At 40.5% G+C, this 25085-nt stretch overlaps 2 protein-coding genes across 2 annotated transcripts; both read right to left on the minus strand.

The window, feature by feature from the left end:
• Nucleotides 1–3869: 3869 nt before the first annotated feature.
• fnta (farnesyltransferase, CAAX box, subunit alpha) lies at nt 3870–10837 on the minus strand. Its single transcript, XM_030062531.1, has 9 exons — nt 10642–10837; nt 9780–9865; nt 9394–9508; nt 9065–9169; nt 7118–7244; nt 6690–6838; nt 6312–6374; nt 5941–6106; nt 3870–5148 (listed from the first exon to the last, which is right to left on the minus strand). The coding sequence occupies exons 1-9, from the start codon at nt 10770–10772 to the stop codon at nt 4990–4992; spliced, it is 1101 nt and encodes a 366-aa protein (XP_029918391.1). The 5' UTR covers nt 10773–10837; the 3' UTR covers nt 3870–4989.
• Nucleotides 10838–12390: 1553 nt separating this feature from the next.
• On the minus strand, nt 12391–24602 carry aup1 (AUP1 lipid droplet regulating VLDL assembly factor). Its single transcript, XM_030061910.1, has 12 exons — nt 24324–24602; nt 22731–22868; nt 20451–20601; nt 19034–19221; nt 17848–17920; nt 17332–17405; nt 16729–16795; nt 15627–15729; nt 15371–15505; nt 14948–15093; nt 14703–14791; nt 12391–12760 (listed from the first exon to the last, which is right to left on the minus strand). The coding sequence occupies exons 1-12, from the start codon at nt 24362–24364 to the stop codon at nt 12715–12717; spliced, it is 1251 nt and encodes a 416-aa protein (XP_029917770.1). The 5' UTR covers nt 24365–24602; the 3' UTR covers nt 12391–12714.
• Between the last annotated feature and the right edge of the window lie 483 nt (nt 24603–25085).

Consider the following 25085-nt stretch of genomic DNA (forward strand, 5'->3'; position numbering starts at 1 on the left):
TGTTGTTCCCAAATCCACTTAACCTGGATGTAAAAATGTGAAACTGACTGTATCAGCACAGCGTTCAACATGTGTGTGAGCATGAGACTAATCCAGTCATTACCACTTTGCATATGTTAGCAGATTAGGGAAGGTGCTGTGAATAATGTGTTGTTGATCAGCTGATTAGTCGAGTGATTGGCCCTTTTCCCCCAGTGGAAAGTCCTCCTTCCTGGCAAAGGACATTTCTGCCAGTCTGGGTCCATCCTTTGGCAGCAGTGAGGCATTTCCCTCTGTCATCACCATCCACAGCAACAGTGAGACTGACTGAAGCTACTACCGTACTCACTTTGACCCAAGCAGGAGCCCAGCCCAGGCTTCAGGAGCAAAACAAGATGTCCTTCTGGTAGAGGTTTGTGTGATAATAGCCACAGTTTGTTGTTCAACAGATTCCTGCCTCCTTTCACAGTTATTGTTTCAAACTGTGGGCGTTGTGAAGCCCTTTGAGACTGTAACTGTGATTAAGGGCTGTGGAAATAAACATGGTCCAGGCCAGCTCTCAGCTTGCTCAGGAAATGACTAAGTTAACACATGCTAATAGCAGCCACAGGTATGCACACTTTGAATCCCAAGGGAAAACCACTGAATGTAATTGTCAAACGCATTTGATGAAGCAGAACTCGTTAACTGCATGTATTTTCAATCAGCAACACAGAGGGGCCTCAGCCCACCTCTATAACACAGCCAATTGCCCAGTCATGGTCACAAACCAGGACTGATGTTACTGAAGAGGAGAGTAATTCTCACCTTAATAGGCAAGACAATATCCTCTAAAACCCCATTCGCTGCTCAGTAAGCCTGCAAGAGGTGGAAGACAGTCAAGGTGGCCCAGTATGAGAGCAAAACGCAGTAATATCTATGAAATATTTATCATTTTTATGAAGTCAACACACAAAAGGTCACCACACTACAGTTTATTTACTCAACAGGATGAGGGCAAGAATGCCGATTCAGTTCTAACATAAACTTGTCACCAACATACAGAGGGATGCAGATAGATTCCTCTGTGAGGTAACATCACCTCTTCCTCCAATCTTGTTTTATTACTGCTCTTTAAAGCTTAAATTATTACATGTCACTGTGTGTGTGTGTGTGTGTGTGTGTGTGCGTGTGTGTGCGCGTGCGTGCTTAGCTGTGCCAAGAGGCAGCTGTGAAGAGACTGCTTGGGCATCTGAAATGCCATTTTACACCAGCAGTTACAAGAGCGGTGACAGGTCAGGCCTGTAAAACCCTGTGTTGGCCCATAAATATTAATGAGTCTAGAGTAGTTCCACTCTTGGCTTGAACAGGGAGGGGGTTCAACCAATCTGTAACCCAAACAGGGACTCAACCAGAACCATGAGGTCCATACAGAGGAGGAAGGAGAGCAAGTCTGGACAAGATGAGGCCAAGGACATGTAGGTTTACTGAGTTTATTATGTTTTTCATACAAAAAAATTCAAACCTATTGAGCAGCAGCTATCAGCAATTACAACAGAAAAATATCAGCCTCCAAAAACTCTATCCCATCAACATTATGACTACTGCAATTACTGCCAGCATGCATTACCATCATCATCATCATCATAACCATCATTAAAACGAAATGCAAAGAAAATCAAAGATATTCCTTGGCATCATTTTAATCAAAATTCAATTTAACTTGCATCACCCTCACTGATCCTAAATTTTTTTCCAAGACTTGATGTAGTAATAGCCTTCATTGCCAAACAAAAATCAGATTTCAGTTAGTTTTCTATCGTGGAGTGACTTTTAATGGAAGAATGTCTGGGGAAACCATCTTTTCAAAAGAGTAAGAGCAGCGCCCAGACAGCCCAACAAGGGCCAAATCACACCCACAAAACTCAATACAGAGAGCAGATTTACACTACAGAGTACAGAGACAGTGTGTATTGTTCTTCATTTCCTTTTGTTACACTGAAAAACGCTGAATGCAAATGTAGACATCATTCAGGCACTGGCTGGCAGTCTGGAGGGATTATATGTACAGATGTTTTCAGCATAAATATGACCACAGACATTGGGAGACTATGCCTTAAACAAGATTTGTTTTTCATTCATAGTTTAATTAAAAGATTTTTTCCCACAATTCCTGACCAGTCCAGTTGAACAAGAATAGTCAGGATGAAAGAGAAGTGTTTGATGATTATGATCACATTAATATAAAACAGGTGAGTACAGCCTACAAGGTAGTTAATGTGGTGATTGGGAAACTTTGACTGATTTGAGCGACATTGATTTGCATTGTGGAGCTATTTATGGGAATTGGAGCCCCTGCAAAATTATTCTTGTGCTATATGGATCTCAGCTGAACCGTGCCATTGCTCAGCATGAAAAGATGCATGGCTGACTCCATAATCAACCCAGAGGATGTAGAAACCCACACAGTACAAGCTGCCTTTCCCACCGTTTGTGAGAAACAGATGTTTCAAAACCAAGCTGGATCCTCGCCAGGTCTCTGCACCGATACACCAGCCTCCTGTTAATCCATGGTATCTTTCCTTTTTTTTCTGTGCATGCATTTTAATAAGTAGCCAGTGGCATCACAAGCAATTATGATAACTGCTGTTGTGGGCATCAGTCATGAGCAACAGGTAGGAAACAGAGTTGTTTTACTGCAGCCGGGGTGCAGAGCTGTCTTTGTAATGAATCAGATAGCTTGCCGACTGAAAGGAGCCTGGGTGTTTCGTGCATAATGGGGTGGTGGTGTTGGGGGTACCCCCTGTGGGCTGGGCATTTAGTTGGGAGGCTAAGCTTTTTGTGTTACCACAATACAACCACCAGGGGGCACTGTTGGCCCTACAATGGACATGAAACAGAAAAGCCTGGTAGTCATTGTCTGTTCTTGTGTTTCAGCAGGTGCGTAAACAGTGAGGCCAATATTCATATTCACTAGCAACCAGATTTTGTGCTGTTATACTTTTCTATTCAATAGCCTTCTGCTACATGTTTTTCATTTGATTTGATGCCAAATTACAGGCCTAACTGCAACAAAATGAATATTAAATAGGTTTATTAGAGATCTTATCTTATCTCAGTCTCCTGCTTGTCATCAAGCTTTAGGCTTTATGTTAAATGGTGTCACAATGCCCTGTGACAATCTACAGAGCTTTATGTTCCATTGTGCTACAATGCCCTTTGACACACCATGGCCTTTATTCTCTGTGCCATAACAAGAAAGGCACACATCATCACAAAAGATTTGCTCAGTTGCCTGCTAACAGCTTGTAGGCAACAGATTTAACATGGTTCTCATTGCTCATATGTCAAAGAATAAAAGAAGTTTGCTCGCTAAAAATACTCAGCCAGAAAAACCACAGTCTAAAACAAATGAATCAGTGCTCCTCAAATGTCAAGTATCTATAAAAGTTTTCTTTCCACCTCGTACTGACTGCCTGGTTAGAAACTGGTGCTGAAATGTCTCCAGGAGAAGAAGCAGCTGCATGTGGTGGTGTAAAGCCTTCCTACAGCTCTACGGATGTCCAAGGCATGATGGGTACCCTCAGGAGCTCAATGGTTGGTTTCCTCCTGGCAACCTGACTCCACAGATCAGGGGGCAAAGAAAAACAAACCATCCATCCGATAGCTGGAAAATGGTTCATTTAAAGCAACAAACTGGGCCAGGGTGGTGACGGCTGGGGATATAAAGTTGGACAGGGGAAAAGCCTGTTATGTAGGTCATCGATCAGAAAGTATAAACAGCAACATAAGAGAGCATCTCATCTCTCAGTTGCTTCATCATCACTGGGAACAAAAACATCTATAAACAGGGCGTATATCTGTATATAAAGATTTTTTTTTTTTATTATTTTCATGTCTCCCCCCCCCCCCCCCCCCATCCCATAAAACATGACCAATATGTGCATTTGCCAACTAACAACCCCACAATGTTCAGAAAGGTTGTATTCCTGTTACAATGAGTGGATTTACATTTGCACAATACTGAAGCACAACCATACTGGAGTGTTGTTTAAGTTTATCTCCAAAAGCCACTTACATAGATACCCACATACATCAATGTAGAGAAAATTGCTGATGTTTACATGAAACCTAACCATGTAGTTTACCCCCCCCCCCAAACCCCAAAACAAAACAGTAAACAGTAAAGTTAAGATTCAAAATTTTCTCAGTGTTCCTGCTAACATCAGTATTCAGGTTTTTGCCAACCAGAATATTGTTAACAACAAAATTCATCTGCAGTAGCTAAAAAAAACTAAAGACTTTCATTCTGAATGTTAATGGCATGTTAGTGTGCATGTGAACACACTCGGTGATCAGGTAGGTGACACTCATGGCACTGCTGCAGCTTCCAAGTGTAAATGGCGTGTGGCTATCAGGTTGAGGGAGGAGTGAGAATCAAAAGGAGCTGCTTGGGTCAACTGGGTAAATAAGTCCAAATTAACAACTGAGCGATTTGTTATCTGGGTCCACTTCCATTTGGTGTGGTCCTTAGTTCTTAGATTGAAATCTCATACAATAAGTTTGTAATGTGTTAATGCAGGGACTCACCAGTACTACTTTCTTAGGGCTAATAAACATTCAGTGCTGTACTTGAAGTATCAGCAGATACAGAGTACCAGTCCAATCCTTTACATTTAACAAACAATATACCGCTAGACTACTGGCTTGAGCTAAAGCAACAAAAACAAACAGTTAAGATATAATCCATTTTTTTCCGTTAGAGATGTAACATTTCATGTGTGACAATCATTGCTGTTGCTTTGTTTTCACTTCTGACATGTTACACACCGTTTTTGATATCAGATTTCAGCAGCGGGGAGATTCCCTGACAAAGTAATACATCAATGCATTCTGAACCCTAGTGATCCCATGTTATTCGTCATCTTGAGAAACTTCAGTAATAAACAGCACAATAATTTACAGTAGGATCAAACTGAAAAGACTTGTGATGCCGGGTAAGAGCGGAATTGGTATTAGCCTCGTGGACGCTTAGCTCAGCTCCTGCTGCCCTGCTGGAGGTTCAGTGCCGTCGGCCAGAGGTTCACCAGAGGCGGCGCTCGGGCCGAATCTGCTCTCTAAAGAACGCTGCAAAAACAGCCAATACTCCTTCCGGATGGTGTCCTTCTCCTGCGCCAGGTATTCACAAACCTTTGGAAAAGAAGGTGAGGAAACACAAGATCACTGGCATGGTGTGAGGGGTACAGTTTCAGTTCCTCAGAGCTGTGCATTGATCAAAGTGATCCTCAGAACTTAATATTTAACGAAGGACATCCCCCGTTGTCCTCCACTGTTTCCCTGTAAATCTAGACTCCCTTTGGATTTCACATTTTGGTACATGGCCATCGTTTCACCAGTCACTTCAATACTGAGCCTGACATTCAGTGTGGCGCAGGGTCCCGCTCTGCGACAACAGCTGTTAATGTGGAAATCGTAAATGGCTTTGAACTGAAATGTTACTTTTACAAAACAGGATGCTCGGTGTAGCCTCTCAGCATGTTCTCCTGAAAAAAGTGTTTGCAAACCAATCATCAATTCAACAGAACTGCCCTGTCTCAAACAGAACTGCTTTATTTCACAAACCAAGTGCTACCTGTCAAACTGGAAACTTACCTACTGCAGCCACATTCTGCCCAGCCGGCCCAGTGTCTGAAACAAGTCTCAAAAGAATACTGCTGTGTAAGACCATGCCTATGGTCAAAATACTCGGTTTCCAGTAACTTTTTCCGGAGAACTTTCTGAGATAGCTCAGAGTATACACTGACCTTCCCGTTTTGGAAAAGCTTTGTTTCTTCATCCTGTCTGCTTTACTGTCTGTGTGAGGATTTCTACTCTTTGATTTGGTTAGGTCCAAACAGAGTGCTCTAAAAAACTGAGGACAAGCCTGGTCTCTTTCCAAACATTCGATTTGCAGTGTGTCTCTCAAAAGAAAAGACCACTTACCTCTAGTGCCCTGTTTAAAGTCTCCTTCTGATTGTTGTTCTCCAAGGCATCCTCGTAACAGTCAACAAGAAAGGCTAGAAGATAAGGTGAACAATGTGTCTCCTTCAGCTCGAGGACCTGCTCCAGCAGGCCCGGGTGAGACGACATACCTCGATCCTGCAGAATCCTGGGATAAAGGAAGAGGGAGAAGAGGGATACATTCAGTCAGCTTCTCCATCTTTGCCGGTATATTCTGAATTTAGTCAGCTGAACTGTCATGGGATGAAGAAATGGCAGACATCAATGTCAAACTTCAGTGTGATTCCACCTTGAGAAATCCTAGGATTTAGATACAGACCACAGCTCAGCCCCCAGCAGGCTTCACTTCTTACCCTTTCAAATAGTTCCATGCACTTTCATTGTGGGGAGCCTTCCGGATCTGGTTCAGACAGTACCTTGCACAAAGACAGCGAAAATAAAGGATCAGCTCACTCTAGGGGCAAATGGAATGCAGTTGCCAAGTTACTGCAAAAATGTCTGACTACTGGCACTTTTGTTACTATCTTAGTTCAGCACATATATATATTTTTTACTTGACTAGCCTAAAAGTACATTATTTATGTAATTATGGGTTTTACTTTCAACATTCAGTCATTTTACATTTACAGAGTTCACTTTCAAGTAAATACTCAAGTAAACACTTTAAATCTGGACACTTGGAAATTAACTAAATGTTCCAGTCTTCACAAATCTTCAGTGAAGATACTTACTGAACCTCTCTATCCAGTATGGCTGGGCTGGAGTAGCCTGTAGTGTGGGAAATTACAAAATGTCTCTGATTCCACACAGAGTTGTTCCTCACATCTTCTTCCAAAAGCTTCTCCACAAACTCCAGCTCATTGTCCCATAGTTTGTACTCCTGGATTTTGGATAAGACAAGCGTTGGCAAAGAGACAAAATGCAGCGTTTTGCTCTGGTCAGTGTCCCTGACCCTGCCAGAGCTGCTCAGCTCAGTTATCAAGAAAAAACTAACCAGTTCTGACCAAAAGAGCTGAAGCAGCCAACCAAATCACTAAACGAGTGATTTGGGAGAGCAGTCTGAAGGCAGAGTGGGCCTTCGTGGGCAGAAAACTGGAGCCTCGTCCTCATCTTACTCCCATTTTGCGAGTTGAGCTCTAATAAAAGTTGTAACACCTACCTGAATGACCCACTGTCTGTGCTGCCAGGCATGATAGTTCTTTGCGTCTTGACTGAGAATGTCTGCGATGAACTCCAGTTCCTCAGAGGGGTCGTTCAACCACTCAACCACCATGCGCCTGTGATGCCTGCAATGAGGAGTTCAGAAATATATTCTTATTCACAGTCTGTTATTTTAGAAATGTCCCTGTTCTCCCTCTCCTGCTGCTGTTTCAGACTGTCTGCTAATTGAGAACTGTTTCAGTGTTGGTCTGTCTGCACTCAGATGTGCTGCTGTGGTCTTGACATGGTCTCCCTTGTAAGAGTGAGCTTTGATGTCAGCTGGACTGACCAGGGCCCGTTTCTCATGTGTCAGCAAACTCAGCACCATGAAAACTGCTTGCCTGCTTGCACAAGTGTGTCTGTCCAAGCTGCTCGTCCAGTAAAATGCACGTTGGTGCATGCATGCTTCCTGACTGTGCATGAGAGGAGTTTTCAGAAGTGGTCTCTGCAGCAATATTTGAGGGCAAATACACATGTTTGGGAAGTACTGAGCATACGACTACACACAGAATGACAAGTGTGAGTTTTTTTAAATTGAATTTTAAAAGCATTTTGTTTTAGTAAAATCAAGAGCAATTACTGACCCATGGAATCAAAGATGGCTGGCTGAAGGCAATAAAGGGTGAACACTTGATACAAAAAATATGTGTGATGGGTCAGTTGTATGAAAATTTCCACTAAATTTAAGCTCACTCAACTTTAATGAATTATTATTTTTGAGACTGTTAGCTTTATGAGCATCTAAATGACAATTTCCATCAAAGTAAAATCAAACTCCACATTATCTTGTTCCATAGACCTACGAACAGTCAAACGCTGTTTTCTTTTTTAAGACACCATCATCATCATTTTGTTGAGTGTATGCAGATATTTAACTCTTTCCATTGTGGAAATTATTCAACCAACCCTGCAGGGTTGATATGATATGTTTATCTCCCAATTTGATACTATCACGATATTTGGATGCTGATTCCTTACGTATTGCAATTTGTGTTTTTTAATAATCCTCTAGTTTGTTGACATAAGTTCCATAGAGCTGTGATTGTCCACAATAAATTCATACACTGATGTCAAGTTTGTAAAAAAGGTCTGACTACAATGAAATGGCTCCTACGGGGCGAACATCATCACACATGAATCAAATGTGGCTCATTAAATCCACAAGAGTCGCAGCTTTCCAGCGAAACCCAATTTATGCAGCTCCAAGACTGTTTAGCCTTCAGTCTGTACAAATACAACATTTTACAACAGGCCACAAGAACATGTTTATACTGCATGCAAAAACCTGCACGGTTTGTGGCCCAAGCTGCATGGGATTGACAGAAGGTGGGCATGTCTGCAAAGGGGAGAGCCGTGGCTGCCCAGAGAACCCATTTGCATTCAGAGATCTGGAGGTCAGAGGTCAAGGGACCCCCTTGAAAATGGTCATGCCAGATTTTCACTTACAAAAATTTTGCCTAACTTTGGTCCTTAGGCCTTCTAGTTTCATATGATACCGATGTCATTATTTTAAATTGAACCAGTAACAATTAAAAAATGACAAAAAAAAAAAAAAAAAAAAAAAAAAAAAAGAACTGCAATAGTGCATCATTTTTCCCCTGTGTCTTCCAAATACCGAACACTGTCTCCTGGTGGCCATTCTCTCCTAAACATCTGTCTAATTAACAGCAGCTTGAACTTTTGGCACAGCAGTAATGAAAGGAGCAACAATGCCTGGAAGTGAGTTCCTGGATGGCTCATTTTAAAAAGGCCTGCTCATAATTCAGTTAATGCTGGATCCTGTATATACACTCTGCATACAGTAGCAAAGAAAGGACCCTAATCATGACAGAAAACAATGTACTCGTGTTTAGCGTCACATGCTGGAGCAACAACAAGCGCATGGATGTGAAGGGACAGCGCTCACCAGACTTGGTAGTTTTTGGGTTGCTCCTCGATGATGTCAGTTATGTACCTCATCTCCTCCCTCAGGTCCTTCTGCAAGGCTTGAAGCAGCACTCGCCTGTAGTGCCTGCACATCACCAGACACCCAAATGCTTTAATATTTTCAGCTCTAAAGCTCTAAACAATGACATTAAAAAGAAAATTAAATCTAACAAGGACTGAGCCACTACAAAATATCAGCTTATAAAAAATGCTCTTACCCATTAAGTTGTGCAAATGAATCACTGCTAATAAATAATATTTTTCATTCATTCATTCATTCCCCATGTTCTAAAGGTGCAGCATGCTCACCATACTGTGTAATTTGCAGCATTCAGCTCAATGGCTTCAGCTGTCAAGGCAAAAGCCCGGTCGCTTCTTTCATCCTTCTTCAGCAACGCACGGAAATAGTCATACACGTCTGAGACTGTGGGAGAAATACATAACAGGGATTATCAGACTACAGTGTAACCAACTTGGCCGCACCAGAGCCACAAATCAAGTCCACCTTACACCTCTGCAAACACGGCCTGCACGCCTCGGTGTCCAGTGAGGAACATTATTTAAGTTAAGATCACACTGCACTGTATTAGCTGATAATCAAACCTCCTTTCAAATTTCCCACCTAACAAACTGCAATAGATTTCGTTGTCCCTGACTACACCATGTTGAGTCCACTGACAGATGTACAATCTTACACTTTTCTGAGTAGGCAATCTTCACCACCGGATTTGGTCCGTCGTCTTGGGGAACTGGCTCCAGGTCTGCCCACTCTTTCCTGTCTCTGAAACGGAAAATCAGGGGGGATTGTCATTTGACATGAACCAGAGAGTCAACAATCACAATCAGAAATAATTTACTGACCCCCACAGGGGGAAACTGGGTTAGCTGCAGTGGCTCAAATTCTCAAGAGAAATATATTATAAGCACAAGTTGAATTATAAGAAATAAAAAAAGAAAATATCACAGAGAAAAGAACAAAGAAAAAGTATGTGCATTATGAATGAATATGTGCATTAATCCTACAAACATATTAACACAGAAACAGAAGTTGAGCATATGTAAAAAGAATAAATATGCAGACCACAAATTAGTGTAAGGTTAACATCAGGTGGCTGCTAACTTGCTGATTTACTGACTGAGCTAATCTAATCTAATCCAAGGCAGGTTTCAGTGCTGTCTATTCTTATCTGGATAAATGTGCCAATAGTTCTGATTGTACCCGCGGTTTGGCAGATTTCACCATGTGAGGGTCATCTCACCTCTAAAACTGAAAGTGTTCATGTTTCTCCCAGGTTACTCTGCTGTAAGTTAGCAGTAGTGGCAGCATTTTTAATTCACAGAAAAAAGTCATAAACAACATAAGTCCGTTTCTACACACTGCGCCTTAATTGAGAAATTTACTGGCATTGGTACCAGTCATGTTGGTTATTCTGTAGGTAATTAATTTATAGAGTTATATTGTTGTTTAATCAATCTAATGTTGGTGGAGACCCGTTAGCGTTGACAGCTAGCAGCTAGCCACCCAAACACCGAGAAGAGATGCAAACAAAGCGCTACCTGTAAAACATATATAATCTAAACGGGTCGCTGGCGTAGTCGACCTCAACATGTCCTTCCACCTCCACGTCAAAGTCGTTGTCCTCTTTGAGCTCCGAGGACTCGTTGGAAGTCTCCTCCAGACCTGACATCGTTGCCTCGGCTAACGCGCTAGCTGCTTAGGCGAGTTTGGGCTCCTGGATTGGAAGTGACGCTACTTCCGGCGGAGCGTGAAGCCGCGTTTAGGGACCGTCGGAAATATAGCAACTCTAACATGAGTCTCACTAACAGACCAATGAAGTGGACACCCAAAGAATGACTGACCAAGTTGGACGTCTCTCTGATTGACCCCCGAGCTGCCAGTGAAAGTGATTTATTTTACACTGAATACTATTGTTTATCTCTCTCTCTACATTTATGTACATATCTAGCTTTATGTCTCTCTCTCTCTCTCTCTATATATATATATTTGCTTATTATATGTAGATGTAGATGTGTGTTTGCGTGTGTTCTCTTATCACTATGTGTTTTGCCTTTAGTCATCATATTATTATAGTAAAAGTAGTTATTTAAAACATCTCTTCTACATTACATACAACAAACACCTCTTTGCAACCGGACTGTTGGTGGTTAACAAGGAGTCTTTAAACGCAACACACAATTTGGAATAGTTAAATAGGATCCAAGTTGGTAATTAAAATGTACTGAATACGACAATAAAATGTTTTTAATGTAAATGAAAACATCATCCAGCATTTTAGACAGCTGATGAAGCTATCGGATATCTAGTGCATGAAGAGCACAACAGTCAGAACATCAGTCACACTAAAAGCTGGGAGAAAACAAAATTCAAATGTATGGGATCATTCAAGTGCCCAGGTGTCCTGTTGTACTGAGTTCACTCATGTGAAAACTTAAATTAATCGAAGTTAGGTTATTATTCCATGCTGTAAATGTAAAAGACCACTGTTACTTTGAGATGTGCTGGTCTCCGCCTGAAACCTCTCCTCTGGGCTGGATGTGACACCGGATGTGACACCGGATGCAGATGTTTTGTTGGGTCCTGAGACATCATCCTCTGAGAAGGGACTCCAGAAGGAATAAATGGGTCTCACCTCTGCTACCAAGCAGTGGACAGCTTTTCACAGTGTTGCCAGGTCAAAGTGTGTGTCCAGCTTAAGCGAGCTCTTCAAATTCATTCATAATCACACACATTATCATTATGAAGCACATTTTCCACATCCTGAGTCAGAGCAACATTTCCAAAACAATTAATGGTGCATTAATCACCATTGTTCATTACAGTCATGGACAATATATATACACTTGTGTGTGTGTGTTAATGAAAATGGATGAGTCAGTCCTAAAGGAAAGACACCAGGCAGTTTTGTGAGGAACTATTGGGAGATTGTGGCAGAGATCACTGAGCTTCAAAGGCCCAGCTGCAGATCTGCTCGCTGCGCCCTCTGCTGGCAGGATCTGGTTACAGTCTTATGCTGGCAGGCTGCAGGTAAACTGGAGACTGCACACAAATATAACACCTAGCTCTTGGATATAAAAAGAAAACAAATTTCAAAATAAATTAAAAAAAAAAAAAAAAAAATCACATGCAACTAGTGTTAAATGTGCATTTTCTCCACACCCCTGCTTATAAAATTGTCTTTGCTTTTACACTGAGGCTTTGAATCAATCAGGTCTGCAGAATCCAACACATTGCCGAACAAATTCCTTTAAACAAAACAAAACAAAACAAAAAAAACTTCTTAGAAAGCAAGGTCAAGCTGAACTTTATTTTCATCAACGACTCTGGACATTATAAAAATAAATAGATGATTCACAGTCAGTGGATCGTAATACAAATTGTTATCAAAATTATGGTTTTTAGCCAGAATGAAGAATTTAACACATGCATAATCACCACTTCATTGACTTATACATGTTCAGGTAAAGAGTCCCCGGTATTTGCAATTAACAAAATCTGTTTAACAAAACCTGTTGACAAAATATGAATTCACCATTCAAATTAGACAGCTATGCAGGTTTGATATACTTCTTTCCGGCGAGGTTTCTGCGATGGCTTGACCCAAAACGTGTTCAATGGCTGTCTTCTTGATCCAATCCATGTTTCTCAATGTAGCGTCTGGAAGAGAAAACAACAACAACATAATAATAACAGTAACAACAACAACAATAATAATAAGTCGGGAGAATATGAACTGCCACATGTCAAACTCAACTGTAAAACTATATATATATATATATATATATATATATATATATATATATGAACAGGTCATTTTATCTATAATACACCACAATTTTTGTTTGGTTGCTTTCCAGCTTTTTCCAGTTTATACTGGTGTGTTAGTACGATTTTGTGTTTAATTTGAAGTTCCAGAAAGCCCCAGCATACTAACACGCACACAGTATGTTCTCAGCAGTAAACTTCAAAGTTTGCATTCGCCAAAGGATATCAAAGAGACGAGAAAGGCACAAGATCTAATGTTGGTGAGTCAGTCGCTCTCTGATGGAGCGCTCGCTCACTGCTGTTTAGAATAAAGTTTGAATTTCACTTTTATGTTTTGATTCTTCACTTCCTGAGGGTGAGGACGTGTACAAACCTCACACCAAAATTTCATCATGACAGTTCAGATAAGTTCAATTCCAGTTTGTGGTAATATTTCAGTCCTAGGATAAAGTTCAACTCAGTAAAAAAAAAAAAAAAATCTGATAGAAATTCAAGCAGAATATGTTCAGATAAATAAAAATTCCCTGCTGCATATTAAAAAGTGTATCATTTTAGACCATGAGTGATCACTGTGTATTAATAGTTGATTCACCAGGCTTCTTTTAACCTGCCGCGATCGTCTCTGCTTAGATCTGTTGTCATTTGAGTCCCGAAGGCTGTGTGATACAGCTGAGGCTCTACCTTGAGAAATACACTGCTGCTGCGCTCAGGTTAGAAGAAATACAGAAATGGTTGTTTTTCTATAATGTCGGTGGATCTGCTGCTCTGGGTATTCCGGCTGCAAACAACATCAGTGTTCAAAAAATGTGAAAAGACAGCACATCCCAAATTTTCATGTCACAGAGGACAAAATACTCGCATTTCACCTGTTTATTTGGCTCGCTGTGAGCCAAATTTGGGATGTGCTACCTTTTCACATTTTGTGAGTATGCCCACTGGATTTTGGGTTTAGCACTCCGCCGAGAATCATATTGTTGAAGCGCAACAACCTTTTCTTTCAACAGAAAATATGGGCGTTGTTGGTTCCACTATTCTGATCTGTGTGCCGTTAATGTGGGAGGCATCCAGTAAATCATTTTAAGAATTTTAAGATGTTACCAATTATTTTGAGATTTTAAATTGCAACACCAGAAAAAAAAATTATAAAATCCCACTTCCCATGTCTTAGCATTTTTTAGATTTTTTAAAGTTTGATTTAAGACATATTTTGGATATCTAAGACATCTTGGTGGTACTAAAGAGCTACGTGAACATTTTTGTCTTTAAGCCCGCCGAGGGAGGCTACGTCCCCAAAACACTGGTACCAATCTTTTTTAAGACTCCACAGAAATCTGCAGGGTCTCAGTTGGTGAGAATGCAACACTCTTCTCTTTCTCGGCTGCAGCCGCACTTTGTGGTTTGGGCTGAACGAGTGAACATTTACATAAGAATCTTGCCCTCTGCTGCTTTAACACTGCACAGAATTTCAATCTAGTGGCAGACATCACCTGAAGAGCGAATTCAAACTCATTAGCTCTAAATAACTCTCAAACTAAATTAATTTTGCAGACCTGTTCAGTTTTGGCATACCTGCGAGATGATGCATATAATGAAGCAGCTTTCCTTTTTTCCTGTGAGCTGTCCAATTAACTTTGAAGTATTTTTGATGAGCCATTTGTTAGGAAATGTTTGCTTGTGGCAAACATTCGAGAGATTGCGAAAGAACATTTCATTCCAGTGCCTCTAGCCGAACATATATTCCATTTTTGCTGCAGTACCGTTAACATAAATATTGCTTCCCCAAAGAAGAGTCTTTCTTTCTTTATTTGACACTGCCAAAAGCCGAAAAACTCACCTTCTTGCAAAATTGTACAGTGCTTCCTTCCTCTCTTGGAGAGACAAGTGTCTGTCAGCTGGTGATTTCCCAAATGTTTTGGCAGCAGGCTGTGGGACAGAGGAACACATGAGGACACAAGTAAGCTACAATTCCCAGCTTTTGCTTGCTATCGATTTGGCTCTTCTGTTATTCAAATTTTATGTGGTCACAATTGAATAAAGACCTCCATCATTTATCAACAGCGGCCTCTAGCAGATTCTGACCTTTATGGTGGGACTAGGGGTGGGACTGGGTGAAAAGGAGGAGTTCTTTGAGGGCCCGAAAGAAGACGTCCCAGTGGCTTCCACTGGAGTTTCCTCCGAGTTCTCCAGCAGATTGGTGATGGTGGTGTCAACACAATTGGTTTTTGCTGCAAACAATCCAGAAACAAATATCTTGCAAGAAAAAGGTAAAATTCAACATCTAGAGGAAAACGCCAGTCCTTGGAGGATGATTTATAGTAAAACGGTGATTTTAAACTGGCAGCAGTTTCAATAAAGGGTTCATATCAGAACGACTTGCTGATAGGGGCCAGTACAGCGTACAAACACAAGACAGAAATGACTCTAGGATAATGACAATACACCACAAAAAGTTGGAGCACAGACATCATCATAGTATAAAAGTGAGCAATATTTTGGCCATACCTAAGTCCTTTGTGATGACATTCAGTGGGACATGAGGCAACACATCCTTCACCTGCTGGGCCATCTTATTGATCCTGTGATCCTCTATTCCTGAGCTCTGTATGAAACCAAGGGAAATGGAGCCAGGTCTGACACCTGCGTTGGGGAGAAAAATGCTTGTAAATTTACATGAAATCCCTTGAAGGCCCATCGTAAATTATGAAATGCACTCATCTTTGTAAAGCCGCATTGTGTGCTTATCTTTTGAGTCTCTTACTTGTAGATGTCTGTGGTGCGGTGTGTCTTTTCCTTTTGATGTGCTCCGCTTTATCGGCTTTAGTGATCTGGGTGGAGACCAAGCCGAGTTCACAGGCTAGGAGCTGGAAAGGAAAAACACTCAGTCACTCTGAAATGTGGACAACTGTGCCTGCATTCAATTATGTAAATGAGCAGTTCTGATTTTTCAGGAGAATATCTGGCTCATGATCAAAATCAGAGTGCTGTTACTAAATTCAAAAGATACTGGCACCAGTGTTTTGGTTTTTTAACATATTGGAGGTGGGAGCTGGCAGTATTTAGTGAAAGTCAGGGACAAAAAACAATTTGCAACATAATATTTCATTTTTTAAATATTTTTACCTGCCTCTATTATCTGATGACAATAAAGAATAAATCTACAGTATCCATCCATCCATCTTAAGATGAATAATTTCCCATAACTTTACCCAAGGACAAACAAAATCCAGCTGAGATATAATAAAGTAATATGGTAAAGGTGTGACAGATTAGTGATGGGATCTTTTACATATTAACACTGTCCTTCTCGGCAACTACAGTCACTAAAGGGCTCCTGTGTAGATGGTAACCCGAGGGTTGCTAAACTCTCGCACGTGTACTTGATTCAGCACAGTAGTCTTTAGTCTGTCCTAACAATAACCTTTTAGCTAATCCTTAACCTTACCCTTAACCCAACCTCAACTCTCTCCCTACTCATAAGAGTTTGAACCCAGATTTGTGAAAGTAGGGATGCCTTCTGGACAGGACACATTAAAAAGCAGAGACTCCTGACTGGCCTCATAGTGGGAATCTTTTGACTTCTAAAGCCAAATCTTTCTGCAAACTGGTGAATTTCTGGAGCACAAATGAGACCGATTTGCAGATTGTCTGATTCATCCGATTCTCTATGCAATCTGGAGTTTCTTTTCCCTTCGTGTTGTCTAGAGGCTCGTGAAGTTACTTTTCGTTAACATTCAACATCTCATCCTGATGTTTGTAAATTAATGAACGGCAGTAGTGCATAACATTTTGATTTCTTTATTTTATAAATCTGACAGCATGGTGGTAAAGGTAAGTAATCAAGTGGCAAATATTAGTTTTACCTCCTGCGCTTTGTTGGCAAACTCCTGCATGGATTCTCCATCTTGTCTGGAAACTGGTGGGAGCCAACTGGGATTGATACGGAAAAACAAAACAAAACAAAACAAAAAAAATTGCAAGAAATTAGTCTGACAGCAATTATGGCCACAGGGATGTACAAAAATAAAGCTTTTTGATGTTTCTGAAAGGCTGAACAGGGGACCCAGAGCTTTAAAGCAATTAATTACAATGAGAGCAATTCATTTAGGAATGAAGCCTGTTGAGATGCTGTGTGTAACTGTGTGTTTTGACACTCACTCACCAACATTAAAAAATACTCACTAGAGAACAGTTTTGGATGAGCCTGGGATTGTTAGTATTAGAGAGTTGTTTTTTTTTTTTAATTAACTTTTGTTTTTTCATACTGCTCAATAGTTTGGTAGTTCTGCAGTTTTTGTGACAGAGAGATATATCCACAAAATCACTTTAAAGCCATACAGATTAGGCAAGCAAGCAAGCGGTAAAGATAAGAGCTACGGTCAGGTTGAAGTTTGGACTTCACTATTTATCTGTAATATAAAAAAAAGCAGTTGCTGATATAAATAATGACACAAGTTATTTAGTACCTTACATGATACACTGTACATGGAGCAAAAAATGTCCACAATAGTTCCGTCAGCCAGCTGGACTCTGGCGTGCTCTGCGGACAGAGGAAAAACAATTTTATTCTTTGTTCCAACAACTGAGATACAGCGACACGGACATTATCTCCCTATTAGATACACATCCTTTCATTCATCTTTCAAATGTTTTTCCATGACAGGAAAACTGATACACTAAACATGTATTTTTTTTTTTCAAGATGCATGCAACCCTTCAAATTCACTTTGAAAACATGTTACAATGGAGAAAGTCTGTGAATTTGAATATTCTTTATTTCAGCATCTTGTTACTTGTAATCACTAATAATCTCACCGCCAACAACAGAAGTAACTGTGTCTCACTGCACTTGTATAAAGCTCTTGATATGATATACTGATAATAATTTTGGAAACTGCATATTTTTGTAGCATCCACTCCCTGAACACTATTCTGAATATTCTACTTATTTGTGTTAAAATTAAAATATAAAATGACAATACCAAAGCAAGCAATGGTCTCGTCACTCGTAAAGCCACAGGTTGAATGGAGTCAGTCAATGAGAAAGGCCAGGAACTGTGGAGAGGAAAAGCAGAGTCAGTTGGATTGATGTGTCTGTATCCTGTTGAGAAATAATGTTGGAATCTAATACAATAGAAACAGCACACAGAGTTCAGTTTTCCAGATTAAGTGATTTTAGTGTCTAGTTTAAAAATTCTGAGTGCAAACCGAATTTTAAAAGTCTGCAACACAAATATCACAATATCTGTGATTAGGTGCTTCTGTGAGGCACTTTGTCCAAACTTTTTTAGTTTTTGGTGCATCTGTAGGACAATTTGGCTATAGCTACAATTGGCTCTGAGTTAGTTGGATAGAGATTAATACATCTATCAGCAGTTTTTGTTTCTCCTCTACTAATTTCCCTACTGAATGCTGTGGGGAAATTAATAGAAAGAAACAACTGCCAAAGTAATTTATCTCCATTTTGACGCTCAGTGGCAGAGGGATAGTGATTTGTAGCTAGCTTGGTAACTCACTGCTTTATCTCACATCCAAAGTCATGAGTATGGAGCCAAAATATTTAACATTGTCTCTTTGTCCTAATAGATTACAAATGGGAGCCTTAGTCGGCATCCATTACCCTTACTCACTAACTGCACCGTCCTAGACAACAGGAGCAGAGATGGACCGATTAATCTTGTCGATATCTGGCATTTTGAGATAATCGGTGTCAGTCGATATCTGCGCTCACAAGGCTGATGGACAAAAAATGTCTGCAGACACATCTGCAGCCTGTCAGTGTGGCTACTGTGGAGCGATGTCAGCACTCTCCCTTATCTGCTGATGAATGCTATTGTTGAGTGCAGTAAGATCTCATCTAGTTTGCATTCATAAATTGTTTTTATGCAAAGTTTAGTTTTTTGATTACCTGTGGGCATTTGTTTAGTGGATACATAATTTTTTAATTTGAAATAAGAGCACTGCAGATAGGAGACAAAGCAGACAATGAAATCAGTCTTAATTTAAGCAATTTTATGTCTCATTTGTTATTAAACTTTTATTTTATCAGATGCAAAAAAACATGACACTAGCATTCTTATATCGAACCCAAATCGGTCAACGACTAAATGGGAGTCAAATTCAGGTTCTCAGAGCGAGTGCTTAGCGCAGTAAAAATGTTGCACAAACCTGAACTTGAGCAGGCCAGCACGGCCATTTGTCGTGTCCTCCTCAGGAAACAGAAGCAAAGGCAGGGTGCCTTCCGTGGAGCAATACCTCTGGAGAGACTCTCCTATCACACCCTGGGCTGATGCTGAATGCATTTCCATGAAGCCTCTGGCCCAACACACAAAGCCTGTGGAGCCCTCCAGCTGGGGCTGAGGAGAGACACGACACGGAGCAGGTCAAACAAGGAGTGCAAGTGAACTATTTATATAAAGAAGGTGAAGAGAATCTGAAGGTGCACATCTACTGTTTGTTTTCATTGGCCCAACTCAGAGCTGAAAAGTTTACCTAGTTGCACTTTAGTATTGGATTTGTATAGGTTCACACTGTCTAATTAGAAAGAAACCAGGACTGGCAAACAAAGGTCACACTCAGAATTACCTTGTCAGAGATTTTGACAGCAGGGAGAGCCAAACTAAAGTGATTCCAGTCTCTACAACTTTAGCTAAGCATGATGAGCTCTTTGCTGTAATCTAACCTCTCTGGTCTGCATTCCAGCTAACGGTGCACAATGCAAAATTGCTGAGGGTTGATTTAAGTGAGGACGGTTAACTCTAAACTGACAAAAAACATGGAACAAGCATGTAATTTGATGGTTGATGATGAAGTCTACTTCTCATCAGCCTGACTTGCTGAGAGATAACACTCTTATTCCCCCTTTTTTTTCTTTTGAGTCTAAACATCCTCACTTAAATCAACCCTCAGCAGTTCTGCATAGTGCGCCTTTTAGACCACACGCACAAACAGCTAAATATGAGCATAAGTCCAGACTAAGGTTTGTCCTCCGCTCATTTTGTTCTGTTAGTCCTTCCAAGCCAGAGCAACTGGCACACGGGCAGTGTTAGCCTCAAGCACTTTCTGTCAGAGGTTTCTGTCAGGAAAAGAGGTTGAGGTTAGAGTCGGGATTAGGAATGGGTGGTTCCAATCTTTTTCTGACACAAAGTGCTTGAGGCAACCTTCGCCTTTGTGCCAGAAACTGCTGGCTATCCTACATTTCCGTGTACTTAAAAAAAAAAAGCTTGTGTTTTGTCATTTTCTGTAGCTGGTTTAATTTACATTCTCACTCCTAATGATACACAAGATAGTTCACTTGGAAGAAAACTAAATCTTGTGCTTTCAATGCAGAACATGTTCAAATGAATTCAAGGAGTAAAGGTAATTAACCTGTTCGTTAAACCTATGCAACCTGTGGGTTAGTTTTCAGTTTTTAGCAACAGTATATCCATTGTCAGGGAGCCCCGACCTTGTTCTCCTGTGGTAAGAAATTCTAGGTAACAGCATCAGCTAAACCGTGAAAGGCCAACATCTCCCTTAAACCAGGCACCATACAACTAATAAGCCATGAAAAGCTGAAAATGCATTTACAAAAGCAAATACTCACAGTATTGCAAGGGGTCAAGAGGTTGATTATGTTGTGGTCAAACTCCGTCACGTGATTGCATATGTACAGCTTGGTATTTTTGTCTCTAGAGCGAGGATTTTTCTGTCTCACGTGCATCCCCAGGACTGAGCACATAGTCCTCACAATAAATCTAAGAAAACAAAAGAAAACAAGGAGTGAGAGGCTGGTTTTGATGGTTTGCTGTTATGGATGCAATCATAGGCAGTGTTTTGCTGGCATTTGCTGTTCCACTCTTGGCAACACACAGTACTGAAGGAAGAACTTGTTAAGGGCAGATCATTAACAACACCCGCACTTTCACTTCTGCTTCTACCCAACTAGTTTGAAAACTGTGAGGCGCAGCAGAAAGGGTCTGATTATGTAAACTTAAAGAACAGTACAAAACGTGAATCATTCACCTGCTTTTCATGTTTAACCTGTGGAAACAACAGCTATTGATTTAGCACCTTAAACATCAGCAGTTCAACATGTACACTTAACACTGGGGGCCAAAAGCCTGCATCCACTACCAAGAAATACTGTTTCATTCATTAAACAACTAGGCTAAGTAAAATGATATCATTCCAACAAAATCACATAGTTTTTCACTATCATAAATTTAAAAAAGGTTGCTAGTGTTCAATCAATGGCAAAATCTCTCAATATTTTGTCCCCCATTTAACTAAATCAGAGCTTGCCATCTGGGAGTGTCTTGTGATGTTACACCATGTTTTGCCTTTTAAAATGTTGCCAAGATGTCTAGTGGGGCTGAGGCCTGGTGACTGGAGCCAAGTAAGTCAGCACTCCCTGCTCTTCCTTGAGCTTCAAGTGCATGTTTAGGTTCATTGTCCTGCTAGAAAATGAATCCTCTTCCACAAAACTGTAAGCCAGAGGAGATGGTACGCATGTTGCACTGTTGGTTTTACACCTAACCCACCCGAGAAGAAAGCTAGTGATAACAGATGACACTGCATAAAAAAAGTGTCCTGATGGGATTCAACAGCATCATAGTACCAAAAAATAGGAGCCAGTCATCTAGCAGGGTAAAAGCTTCCTTATTTTGAACTTTCCCCATACTTTCCCTGACCAAAAATAATTGAGGACCCATCTATGGTGGATAATATTACTTAATTGAATTTAAAATAGCTGCAATTTCCACCCATGCCTGTTTGTTGTTCAGGTCCTTGTAACTTGCGCTGGAAACATCACAGATACACTAAGCCTCTCTGCTTCCAAAATCTGTCTCTCTACATCCCTCTCTACTCTCCCCATCATGAACAACACGGAGGTTCATTGTAGTTTCCAGCCAACAGCAGGGCTTTAGAGGCTTGGTACACCACGACATGCGACTGGAATAGAGGCAAAGCCACTGATTTTTTAACTAAAAGTGGCAGCACTAGCTACCTTTGCTGAAGGCTGCTGCATATTTGAATGACTGCTATTTATTTTTCCTGCTGCGCCTCTGTTTGGTTGCTTGTTCTGTTAGTTGTTAAAACACCAAAAATATTCACAAGGTGTATTAGTAGAATATACAATATATTCTACTAGTGATGATAAATATAAGTTGTAACAATCTGAGACAAACTTACCAAATGGTGTACAAACAAGATATTCAGATATATTTCAGTTTCATATGAGAATTAAAATTAAGAGGCAGCAGTAAATAAAAATATATGACTTGTATCAGTTCTGTACAATATATTCTTGAATAAAAAGTGTCAACTGACTTTAAAAAAAAAAAAAAAAAAAGCAGCAGTTTTTAATAATTTAGTGTTCCCCCCGGCACACATAGCACTCCAAAGCAGTCAGCCAAGGAGAAACACTGAATAGATATATGTGCGAGCGCGCACACACACACACGCACACACATTATGTAGCCATTTGCCATAACATTATTCAGTGCGTCTGCTAGAATTACATACATGTTTCTGCTCTAAGAAGCTACCATACCCCTATTAGTGAGTATTATGAAATATTTACCATACATAATAGAGTTAGCTACTTGTTTTTCCTCATATTTATGCTATGACTTTATTGTTATTTTAATTTTCACAAACAACAACAACTGAAGCGTTCATGTGAGATAAGAGTGGAGGGGGCTGTTGATGCTGCAGTTTACTAACATTTTGGCTCATGTAGAAACACACACACTGCAGATTTACTAAAAAAAAACATTCATTAAAATGGAAGCATCATACTGCCAGCTCTTGCTGATTCATGCTCAACACCTGTGTTGTAAATGCGTCAATGTATTTTTTTTTTTTTTTTTTTTACACGTACCTTCTGACAAAACTTTCTGGAAGTGCACAGCTGACCAAGAACACATGAATACCAATAAAGATCCGCAGGAACATCAGACAAAGGCCAACTGGAGAGTAAATCAGCAAAAGCAGGAGGAGGAGTCCGTCTTTGGGAAACCTGTATTAAAAAAATGTCAAGATTTAAGGTTACATCTATTTTTTTTTTTTTTTAAATTTCATCACTGAAACAGAAAAAAATGTCATTTAACTGTCGGTGAGATAGTCTCATATGCCAACTAATAGCTAGGAATAATCAGTAAGTCACAGTTTTATAGTTTGAACATATAAATTTTACATATGCTTATCGCCCAATTTGATACTATCACGATACTTGGGCGCCGATTTGATATGTATTGCAATTCTTAACTATTGTGATTCGATATTACAAGTTAATGCAATTATCCTCTAGTTTGTGGTTGTAAAGTTTCATGAGGCAGTGATTATCCTAGAGGTCACTACAGGTCATTTTATACAGGGATGTCAAGTTCCAAAAATGGTCTGACTACAGTGAAATGGCTCCTATGGAGGCTAACATCATCACACATGAATCAAACGTGGCTCACTGAATCCACAAGAGTCTCAGCTTTCCAGTCAAACCCAATTCATGCAGCTCCAAGACTGTTTAGCCTTCAGTCTGCACGAATAGGCCAAACTAACGCGTTTGTACTGCATGCAAAAACCTGCATGGTTTGTGGCCCAAACTGCATGGTATTGACATAAGTTGGGCATGTCTGCAAAGGAGAGACCTGCCCAGAGAATCCATTTTCATTCAGATATCTGGAGGTCAGAGGTCAAGAGACCCCTTTGAAAGTGACCACAAGAGTTTCTCCCTCGCCAAAATTAAGCCAAATTGGAGCACTAATTTCCCCCCTTGCCGAGAACCGAGCATGACAGGCTTGGTACCGACGGATCCCCTGGGTCAACTTGTCCCATATGATAGCAGTAACTTTACTTTATATCGACTCGGTGATTTAAAAGTCTCCAATTTGTCTTCATGCATTGGGTAGTTAGTGTATCCTGTTTTAATATCCAGACAGACCTCACTTTCCAAAGAGGTCACTCCTCAAATTAAAGCACAGAATAAACGAAGAAAGGCGAATCGTGCACTATTCTTCAAGTATCACCACATTTAATCCCTCTGTACACATTAGGTTGTATGATAACATGCCGAGTTCACGTAACGTTTCAGTTTAGCACAGCTGGACCGACCTGCTTATTAGCTATGACAAACTTCATGCTCTAAATGTGCAAGAAACACTGCTGATATTCACTGTGGTCGAAATGATGTGACTAGTTGAAGTAGTTGAGGCTGGTGACAGCGCCGTGTTTACGGTAAGGTTCACGTAGCTGTGTTAACGTCAGCGTTAGCTCGCTAGTCACCTTGCTAGCTAGCTAGCTCTGAAAATATCGTAGCCGAAATCTGGCTGCTATTCTGAAACGAAGCCACGGATACTTTTACTGGTTAATAATAGCGTGTGTGCACTGGTGTTCTTGAATCTGGTGAGCTGCATAACACTGCAGTAGTAGTTAAAGGTTAGCTAGACAGCTAGCTAGCTAACGGTGGCTAACTTACCGACGAAAGTCAAACATGTCTTCAATCCCCCGAGTCTCCATGTCCGTCTGTTTGGGGGAGCCTGTCGCTAACAAGCTAACGCTAAGTACACGACCAGAATCTGATTCTTACAAATAAATTAGTCATAACTTTCACGACAGCAGCTTTGTCATCTGGTGGGAAAATGGCACCTCGGGTATCTGTGACAGGTTGTCGTTTTCGGGCTGCTTGGCGCCTTACAGCGTTAGCATTTGTTAACAGATGTTGTTAGCCGTCCTGCTACCGTGGCTTCGTAAACACTTCCGGTTTGGAAGTACACGTCAACTAACGGGCGCGGACTTGACGTTGTCGCCCCCTAGTGGTCACATCTCACATAGACGAAAATGACCCGGTTGACATAATAAACTGTGAATTGAGGTCAAAGTTTCCCCTATAATGCACATTTAGTAGCTTTAAAGTTATATTTTTTCATGTTATGTGATATCTGTGATTTGTATCTGCTGGTTGCAATGCTTTATTAGCGTGTCAGCGGGCTTATATTGACTGAAATATTCAAACCCAAGACGCCATTGTAGTATAAGTACAGTACAGTATACACTACTCACAAAAAGTTAGGGATATTCGGCTTTCGGGTGAAATTTCAGGATGAACCTAAAATGCATTATAACCTTTACAGGTGAACTTAATGTGACCTTCTGTAAACTTTTGAATGCACATGTCCAACTGTTCAATCTTTCAGTACTTTTTGCACAAGTTGCTGTTCTCTAACAAGGAGTTTAACGG

The sequence above is a fragment of the Myripristis murdjan genome, chromosome 10 (genome assembly GCF_902150065.1).
Source record: "Myripristis murdjan chromosome 10, fMyrMur1.1, whole genome shotgun sequence".
In the NCBI taxonomy this organism is placed as follows: domain Eukaryota; kingdom Metazoa; phylum Chordata; class Actinopteri; order Holocentriformes; family Holocentridae; genus Myripristis; species Myripristis murdjan.